This window comes from Bos mutus, chromosome X (genome assembly GCF_027580195.1).
Source record: "Bos mutus isolate GX-2022 chromosome X, NWIPB_WYAK_1.1, whole genome shotgun sequence".
Classification (NCBI taxonomy): Eukaryota; Metazoa; Chordata; class Mammalia; order Artiodactyla; family Bovidae; genus Bos; species Bos mutus.
This window is the reverse complement of record NC_091646.1, coordinates 118,017,780-118,028,068: the sequence shown is the minus strand read 5'-3', so window position 1 is coordinate 118,028,068 and position 10,289 is coordinate 118,017,780. Positions and strand designations below refer to the sequence as shown.

General features: G+C 45.3%; 1 protein-coding gene across 2 annotated transcripts in view; it reads left to right on the top strand.

Moving 5' to 3' along the window:
- The first annotated feature begins 5,233 nt into the window (after positions 1-5,233).
- Positions 5,234-10,289, top strand: part of PDK3 (pyruvate dehydrogenase kinase 3) — an 82,705-nt gene continuing 77,649 nt past the window's right edge. Inside the window, exon 1 of one of the 2 annotated variants that reach the window (XM_070366632.1) lies at positions 5,234-5,683. In XM_070366632.1, coding sequence (XP_070222733.1) covers positions 5,578-5,683 — 106 coding nt within the window. In that variant the 5' untranslated portion in view covers positions 5,234-5,577. The remainder of the gene's footprint in view (positions 5,684-10,289) is intronic. The other variant, XM_070366631.1, reaches the window with a different exon arrangement.

The window sequence follows — 10,289 nt, the reverse complement described above, 5'->3', positions numbered from 1 at the left end:
AGGATTGCTTTGGTTTAGTTGCCTGACATCACCAGGGACCTAACCTTCCCACTTGTGCTCTGCTTTCTACACAGTCAGCTTCACCCTGCTCACAAGATGGTTGTCCACTGATTCTTCTGAGTGTGTGCTTAGAGATGGGGAGGAGGTAGAAAGAGTGAGAAATCCGTCCAGAAGGTTTTTCTCTGAATGGCAAGTAAGTTTCTTTTACAGAAGCTCCCAGGAAATGCTTCCTGCCTTTTAAAATTTTTTTTGCCTGCATCAGTTGGCCTGTGGGATCTTAGTTCCCCCATCAGGGATGGAACCCGCACCCCCTCCTGCAGTAGAAGTGCACAGTCTTAACCACGGGATCACAAGAGAAGTCCATTCTTCTGCTTTTTATTGGCCTCAACTGGGTCATGTGCCAAAAACCATGAACCATGGCCAGTGTTCAGAATTAAGTTCATGAGTTTTTAGATTGAGCCATATATCTCATTTATTATTAACACCATCAAAGTGGGCTATTCCCCATTGGACACCTCCCCAGCACCCCCAAAGCACAATTGCACCGCACTGGGAAGTAAACAAAAGGCAGTGAGAGGTAGTTACCAACGGAAGAGGGAATGAATTTACAGAGACTACCAGCTTTGCTCAGTATTATAGCCAGTGAGGTTTATCCGAGGTGGGATTACAGAGACTACCAGAATGTCTCTTAATATCTTGCAACCTGTTTTCAGCCCTAGAAACCAAAGCACCCTCTCTACAGAACAGCTAATAAATTTCCCAAGGCACAGGAGCCCAAAGCCGAGATCCAAAGTATCCATTGTCTTTTAGGTGGGCGAAGATCAGCTTTCCCTTTGTTTTGTTCCCTAAAAGAGCAGCAAAAACAAAACCCAGATTTCATTTCTCAGTAAGTTAATCTGCCACACTATCCCTGTAGTTAAAGTCTTTTCTGACCTCTTTTGGGGCAAGATAAAGACCATTGAGACCAAAAAAACTTAATTAGAACTGAAAAGACTAGGATAAATGGACTTCAAGAGGATCTGAACCACTGAAAATAAATTGTAAAAAAAAAAAAAAAATCAAGAATCTTGACCCTTGGGAAAATAGAGCTACTGCTTCAAATACACCAATATTTGATTCAAAGTATACATTCAGTAACACGTAAATAGTTGTTGCTCCTCTAGTTCACTCATCTCCACACTCTTATTTTCCACTTTTCAAATCAAAAGGTGGGCTAGTGAATCTTGGGTGCAACCAGTTTCCTTCAAGAGGCAAATGGATAAATAAAACTCTGCTACATTCAGACAATAGAATATTACTCAGACCTAAAAAGAAATGCAGAGAAGGCAATGGCAACCCACTCCAGTACTCTTGCCTGGAAAATCCCATGGGCAGAGGAGCCTGGTTGGCTGCAGTCCATGGGGTCACTAAGAGTCAGACACGACTGAGCGGCTTCACTTTCACTTTTCACTTTCATGCATTGGAGAAGGAAATGGCAACCTACTCCAGTGTTTTTGCCTGGAGAATTCCAGGGACAGGGGAGCCTGGTGGGCTGCCGTCTATGAGGTCGCACAGAGTCGGATACGACTGATGCGACTTAGCAGCAAAAAGAAATGAGCTATCAAACCACAAAAAGACAAGGAGGAATCTTAAATGCGCATTGGGAAATGAAAGAAACCACTCTGCAAAGGCTGTATACTGTATGATTCCAACTATATGACATTTTGAAAAAGGCAAAACTATGGGAACAGTAAAAGGAACAGTGGTTGCCTGGGTTTGGTGGCAGGTGGGATGTGTAGGCAGAGAACAGCGGATTTTTCAGGGAATACTTCTGTCCATTGCCATAGACTGTACAATACCAGGAATAAATAGTAGTGTAAACTATGGACTTGGATTGATAATGATGTGTCAATGTAGGCTCACTGTAGCAAAGGTACCATCTGGTGTGGGTTGTTGATGGTGGGGGAGGCTGTGTGTGGTAATTCACTTTTCACCCAATTTTGCTATGAACCTAAAAATACTTTTTAAAAAATGTCTATTAAGAACAATTCAGGCCAGTATTATGAAAGAACATAGAATTGAGAGTCAGGAGATATTGATTCGAATGTGGCTTGTCATTTACAAGGTGTGTAATCTTAAATTAGGTTAAGCTTTGTGTGTCTTAGTTCACTCACCTATCAAATAAAGATAATATTCACCCATCAGATTTACTGTGAAAAGACAACATAGGTACTTTCACAGAGCACACAGTAGGTGCTCAAAAAAATATTTGTTGAGAGTGAAGAGAGAGTAGAGGAAAAGACAGGGAGACCAGGATTTCATAGAGTCAAATGAAGGTGGAGGCATTTTATGATAAGATCCACCCACCAGTGATTGATGGTGAGATAATCAGGGGTTATTTTTTTTCCATCATCTGTTAGAGTCCACTTTGGATTTTGGCTTTATCTAATTATTATGTAATGAAGTGTCCATTATCGTTTTAATTACTCAGAACACTACCCTTGCCTTTGTTCTCCATTGAGAGCTGATCAAAAGGAATGCGATTTGGGATAGGTTTTGTTGTTGTTGCTGGTTTTCATTTATTTAAAAAATATTTGTTGTGAACCTAAATACTAGCTGGTACTTACGCTGGATGCTGAGGATGAAGCAGTGAATAAGCCAGACCTGGATCCAGTAGTTACAGGGTGATGCTATTGCCGACAAAAGCAGCACTAGTCAATAGACAGCAATAATAAAATCATAACAAAGTGTTTTGCGTGTTACAGTGGGAGGCACGAGAGCCAGGAAAGTATATAGCAAGGGGAATGAGTAGCATTTATGATGGGGGAAGGCCTCCCTTGATGTAGATCTAAGTGATGCGTGCGCTCAGGTCTGAGGCATTAATAAGAAGGAATAGGGCCCTGGGTTAGAGTGCATACCGCAGCACACTGGTTCTCACACTTAAAAATTTTATTGGAGTGTAGTTGATTTGCCACAATGTCATGTTAGTTTCAGGTGTACAGCAAAGTGATTCAGTTATACATTAACATATATTCTTTTTAGATAACTTTCTTGTATAGGTTATCAGAGAATATTGAGTAGAGTTTCCTGTTCTATACAGTAGGTCCTGGTTGGTTATCTGTCTTATATATAGTAGTGTTAGTTGCTCAGTTGTGTTGACTCTTTGCGATCCCATGGACTGTAGCCTGCCAGGCTCCTCTGTCCATGAAATTCTCCAGGCAAGAGTAGTGGGTGTGTTCATCCCAAGCTCCTAATTTATCTCCCCCCACTAGTCTAAGGTCACACAGCTAGTTAATGATAGAACCAAGCTTAGGATTCATTTCAGCCCTGGACTAGGACAATTTCTATTATACCAGGCTCTTTCATATTGTTCCCAGCCTCTAAGACTTTGCCACCTTTTGGAGAAATATTAATAAAACTAGGCACATGAAAGTTTAGTAAATCAGAATACATAGATATAAAGTAGCATTTTGTTCAGTTAAAAAAAGAAAGGAGTGAAACAAGTCTTTCTGAGCTCAGAAAGATCAGCAGCGATTTGCAACTTAGGTTGGGAAAAACTCCCTCTCCATGGATACTCAGTCTTCCTGTTCATCTACTCCCACATTGCCACCAAGTACACTGTGCCTTCAGGTAGCCCCCGGGAAAGTCACTGGGGGAATCACAGACCATAGGTCTTTTTGTCTGCCCATGCACACCATCAGCATTGCTTAGCTCTTCTGGCAAAGCTCCTGGTTAACAAGATTGTTAGTATGTCTTTTAGGCTTCTGTTTTGAATGGGAAAGACATGGTAGTCTACATAACATACCACCGTGAAGATGACCAAAGTGTACTTAAAAATCTAGAAGTGAGAGAAGACCAGTGGATGTCTTTTGAGTATACGTATGACTTTTTAAGTTCAGAGTAGAGAATTGGGTGCATAAAAACCCAACGAAGGCACAGAAGCTAAACAGCTACACACCAATAATCCTACTGAGAAAACCAGTCCAACCAGACCAAAGGAGTGATTTCCAGTTAAATTTTTATCTTTCCTTAGAGAATATTCTTTCATTTTTAAAATATATTTATTTCTTTGGCTATGCCAGGGTCCTAGCTGTGGCACACAGGATCTTCAGTCTTTCTTGCAGCATGTGGGAACTAGTTCTGTGACCAGGGATCAAAGCATGGAGTCTTAGTCATTTCCCATCAGGGAAGTCCTATTCTACCGGTCATTTAGTTGATACATTGCTAAAAATAAAGCAAAGTTTGGTGGAAACGGTTAAAGCAAGCTGTATTTTATACCTTCACTTGGGAAATAATGATTTCACATACTGAGCCCTGAGTTCAAGTTCACTCTTACACAAAGAACAACGCAGTGTGTAAACATAGTGTAAACACAGGCTCCTGTCCAGAATAAGTGGTGTGGTGGTGGTGAGGCATGAAAAAGAGTCAGGGGGCTGTCCTATGGTGGTGGTGGTCATGAAGGGGTCTGAAAGATAGTGCCTAAGACCTTAAATTTGGTCCTTTGCAGGAGTAGTGTTTTGAAAGGTAGATCCTTTCAAAACAGGGTGGGCAGGGGGAGTACGAAACAGACGGTGACCTTACAATTAATCCTGTCCAATGATGTTAGGGGGCATTCACAGGAGGGGGGTAGGGGTAGGGACGAAATGAAGTGTCAGTGACCTTATAATTGACCCTGTCCACTGCTGGTGGTGGTGGTTGCATGAAATAGTGACTTATCAATTAATCTTGCCCAAAGGTGTTGGCCCATGAAGGAGGGTGGGAAGGGAGGGTTGGTGGGAACCAGGGGCGGTGAGTCACGAAATAGGGAGGCACTGACCTAACAATCCCGTCCGAAGGTGAAGGGTGGGGGCGGGGGGGGCACGAAACAGAATCAATGACGTTATAATGAATTCCGTCCAATGGTGATGGGCAGGCAGAAATCCGAACCAGTGAGTTTATTTCTGCCCAACGGTGGTGATGGTGGTGGTGGGCATGAAGCAATCTCTATAATTAAGTGGTAAACAGAAAATGAAAACGTATCAAGATGCAACGAATACCTGAAGTCAAAGTCAGCTGATCCAGAGAGGGCTTCCCGGAAGAGATGCCTTCGGTAGACAGGGGCCTTGAGCAGCTCGTAGGATCGGATTCCGGGCGAGGGCTTCGGGTCTCTTCCCAGTCTCCTTGCACTTCCGCCACCTTTCAGCCGCGGAGGACCTAGCCCGGGACGGGACCCGGGTCAGTTGCACTTGCCGGGCTTGTTTGGGTCCCAGGAAGAAAGGAGGGACGCCCCGGCGCCGGGCTGTGCCCGGGCGAAAGAAAGCCAAGGCGGCAGCGGCCAATCAGCAGCCAGCGCGTGCGGCCGCGCGCCCCGCGCGCCCCGCGTACGTGCGGCGGCCGGCTCCGCCCCCGTGGGCGGGGCCTGGGAAAGCCGCGGGCAACCGGCCGCGGCTAGGGAGCTGCTGTGCTGCTGGTGCTGCGGAGGCTGCACCAGCGGCGCGGAGGCGGAGGCGGAGGCCGGGGTGCGCGCTTGGCGAACGTGCCCAATCCGCGCGGCTCAGCTGCACCGGTCCTTGCGGCCGCCTGAGCGTCTCGGCCGGTCTCTGCGCTGCCGGGGCGAGGATGCGGCTGTTCCGGTTGCTGCTGAAGCAGCCGGTGCCCAAGCAGATTGAGCGCTACTCGCGCTTCTCGCCGTCGCCGCTCTCCATCAAGCAGTTCCTGGACTTCGGTAAGTGCGGGGCCACGGTCCCCACGACCCCAGGGTGCGGAGGCGCTACCTTCCGGGCCCACCGCTGCGGGTGTCCGCGGCCTCCGGGCAAAGTCCGTGGGAACCACGGGCGGGGCTCCGGGGCCTCTCCCAGAGGCTCGGATTTGGGGGCGCGGAGGGGTAGGGCCTGGCACCCGCACACCCGCCGGGGGCTCACCCCGACACACAGAAACGGTGTCTGAGGAGCATCAACCCGGGCGGCTGGACTTCCCAAACCTGCCGTCGTTAGCTTCCAATCTGCTTGACACAGACCTCCGGGCCATTAAAACTTCGGAGCGGAATGTGGGTGGCTTTTCAATGGTTTTATGTTTAGGTCGTTGGGTTTGTTTTTTGTTTTTTGTGTTTTTTTTTTTTTTGCGTTGGGTAAGACCTGTTTAGAAACGCCTTGCGGTCGAATAAATTATGCAATGACATTTCGTTCCTCTTCTGCTCTAAGGTGCTCTGAGGCACCACCTAAGGTGGCCGGAGCGGCCGGACTCGAACTGCTGTCTTGGTGGTGTTCTGGTAAAGCAGTTGGAGGCCTGGGCTGCGAATGCCTTAGATGCTGGGGAAGAACTGACGTGTGGGCTCCTGGCGCCAGAGCAGGGTCAGGTGCCACACCTTTCGTCGTGCCTCTCCTGCGTCCCCTCGCTTCTCCCCTGTGCGGTGGGCTGGTGGGTAGCTTCCACGAAGTGAGGTGCGAGCACAGAAGACCCTGCCCCCAACCTGCCTGAGGCCTAGCTGAGATGGGAATAGAGTCCACGGCGTTCTGTTAAAACTGGACCGTGTTTCCCCAGAGTGGTGCCGGTGCAAGCACGTAGGGAATACTCACAATTGCTGAATGCGGGGCAGCTGGTTGTGAAACACGTGAAAGTGATAAAACCGAAGTGCGCAGCCAGGTATCGAGTCAGAGCAAGGCATCCTGGAAGGGAAAGAACATGGAGCAGCAGAGATGTTCTAAGCTCTCAAGGGAGAATAACGGGGCAGCTGGTCGTTTAATGAATCTTAGGTAAATGTCAAGAGATGATGTCAGGTGGGCATAAAAACCCAAGTGCAGAGTAGGTAGCACTTTTTGTGGAGAGCCAGAGCACCGTGTGGTGTTCACAGTTGGGACAGGACGAGCGGAATTGGTTAGTTGAGACCAAATTAAATGTTAAGAAACCAGTTTGCCAGCAAATGATGAGGGAAATTAGAATTCGGTGATAGGTGAACCTTTGCATCTTAAACTTCTCTCCCAGAAGCTTTTCATTAGTTTTACTTTACCATCTCTGTCACTTGTGAGAAGTTTAGAGGTTTCAGGCAGAGCCCCCGCCCCCTTCAAAGTTTAAAAAGAAAATGTCTCTGTTGCTATAAATAGCACGTTTCCATCCCTAGTATGTGGCTTAGAGAGAGTCTGAAGGTATCCACTTTTCAGTGGGGTAAACTGAGACAGGTTAATTCACAATAAAAGACATAAAAAGAATCTAGAGACTCCTAGTTCCCTCCTTCTACTCTCCCAAGTTGAAGTGATAGCCCTGGTAGCTTGGAGACATTTTGGCTGATTTATTTCTGTAGCAGCTCCTATCTACCACATTAATAGGTGTTCTAGCAAAGATGTTATTTGAGGAGGAAAACCACAGTGGGGGATAGTGTTATTGTGGAAAACCCATGGGACCATTATCTGGAAAGAAATGTTCTAATTCTTGCTGTGCCAGTGACTCAAGAGCCTGCTGGCCTTGGCTGAGGGACTGAATTCACTGGAGTTCATTTTCCTCCTCAAGAACACATGTGGGTTGTATAAGGTCATCTCTAAAGCACAGCTCCGAAACTGTGTGATCCTAATTTCAAAGGAAGAGGGATGAGCTTTTTACAAAGAAATTACCAAATCTTTGGATAGGTATTTCCCATATAAAGCTTCTGACCTATTTGGGGAGTAGTGGAGGGGTACTCTAATCTCGGATAATGAAAGAAGCTTACTAACTGAAATCTTCCTTATAAGGAAGCTCACAGAAGGGCTATATATATATAAGATTGTGGTGGAATTTGCTAGAAACTCAGGCCTCCTTTGTAATGCCCAGAGGTGAATCAGGTGGCAGGCAACCTATCTTTAATGACAACAGTAGACAGTTATCACACAAAGAGGCCATTTCAGCTTCTACCATTCTCTTGGTTCTTCCAGCCCTGGATAGCAGTCTGATTTTGGCAAGTGATGTGGGAGTTTGAGAATTTAGAAGGGGTGTGAGGGTATTTTTAAGGAGAGAAGGCACAAGAGTTAGGAGGCTTTTATGGCCCAGAGTGATTGGAGCACACGGCAGGGGAGGGCCACCTCAAATGCTAAAGGCCCCGGGTGGGGAGCAGTCAGCTTGGGGTGGGGGGACTGTGGCAACCTACCTGCCCCCACCCCATATGTGCTGGCTCCAGAAAGGGAAGCTGATTGGCACCAATTCAATATATTTTAAAAGACGCAGGGCTCAGAACAGATGCTGGACCATGTCGATCCACAGGCTGCCACTTGGTGAACTTCGTGACTTTTCCCCTGGCTGCTTTACAAATGGGACCCGAGTTTTTGACTAGAATACCTGGACTGGAGAGAGGATATACTCGGAATTTCACGTTTAGAGTATTTGTGACAACCACACTGACAAATTGTGGTTTTTATGGGCACAGAAATAGCTTTATTATGCGAATATATCCACACTAGTAAATAAGATGATCTTCCTTGTTTAAGAAGGAAGGCTAAAACTGCATGTTACTGCAGAAGCACTGATTTTATTTGAAAGGAGGATTCCTCAGTCTCAGCGCTCTTGACATTTTTAGGGGTGGGGCAGGTGCGGGCTCTGTCCTGTGCGCTGTGGGCCTCCCAGGCCTCTACTCACTAGATCCAGTAGCACCCACCACTCCCTTCACCCTTGAGTTGTGACAGCCAACATGTTTCCAGACAGCACCATGTCCTGCAGGGGAGCAAAATAAATCAGTCTCTGTTGAAGACCACTGCTATATAAAGCATTTAGAGGCATGGTTTTCATGCCTGGGCCCCATCCCCCAAACTTTACTATAAATGTTATGGGGGGGGGTATAGAGCATTGGTATTTTGGGTGGTTCTTCAGCATCACCAGGGTTGAGAATCGCCAGTTAAGATGATCTTCTGGATCTGGAGTTGTCCCCCTTTGATCTGTGGGTCTTATTTCTCTATGCCTTTTGAGCTCAGTCTTTACTTAAAACATGGCCTTTCACACACTTAGCAACTGTCACAAGAATAGCAGGTGTTATAAATGGATTATGAGTTTATAATTGCAATAATGCAATTCCAAAGGGTGTGATTAAAAAAAAAAAAAAGGTTCTTTTTGGTCTGAGATTATAGTTACATGGTTCCAGATTCAGAAGGTACAAAACGACATAGAAAAGTCAGCTTCCAACATTCGTCCACTTGCCTCCCCATTTTAACATAACTGGCAACTCGTAATACTTTTGTCTCTACCTTGCTTTTTACTTAATTCCTCAGACGACTTTCCATATCTATAACTGCAGAACTTCCTTTTTCTTTTTATGGCATCTGAGAGTTTGTATGATGTACTATAGTCATTAGCCAGCTCCCCGTTGATGGCTAGCAAGTTGTTTCCAGTCTTTGCTGTGACAACCCATGCTACAGTGAATTATTGCATCCGTCATTTCATGCACGTGTGAGTATTTGTATAGGACAGATTCCTCAAAATGGGATTTCTACATCAAAGGCTATGTGCATTTGAAATTTGGATCACTGGGTCTCCCGCCTTGCAGGCAGACTCTTTACCGTCTGAGCCACCAGGGAAGCCTTGAAATTTGGATAAATATTGTTAAATTGCCTTCCATATCAAGGTTGTCTCTTTATCCTCTCACTGGAAGTTTCTGCGAGTACCTGTCTTGCTACAGTTCTACCACATGGTTGTCAAACTTTTGATAAGTGAAGAAGGGTATCTCGATAGAATTATTTTCTGTTTGAGTAAAGAAAACTTTTAAATTGAAGAGTAGTTGATTTATAAGATTAGTTTCAGGTGTACAGCGTAATGATTCAGTATTTTTTATTGAGTCAAACATTAGCTTTTTATTACGGAAAATTTTAAGCATACACAGAACTAGAGAGAATAGTATGATGAATTCCTGGGTTCATTATATTATCTCCATGTGCTGTTTGGCTCTGGGTGTTGTGTGTATGTGCAGTCTGTTAGATTTTCTTGTCAGTGTCATGCTTGTTTCAGGAGAAATTGTTTTTCTGCCCTAAGATCATAGTTTATCCTTTGAACTATCTGTTCTTTAAAGATTTGGTAGAATCTACCTACAGAACCTTTTAAACCTAGTGTGTCTTGGGAACTATTGCTCTTTGACAGGTTTCTCTAGCCTGTGGTATTGATCTGTATAGATTTTATGTCTCTGCTAGAGTCCATTTTGATTTATTTCTCTAGAAAATTATCCTAGTCATCAAGGTTTTAAAGTCAGTTTGCATAGCTGAGATAGTAGTCTCTTAGTCTTAATTTTCTCTGTGGCTGTTCCCCTTTTATTCCTTCTATATACCCTCCCCCCTCTTTCTTGATGAGATTAGTTGTTGATTTATATGATTGGATTCAGTTCTTAG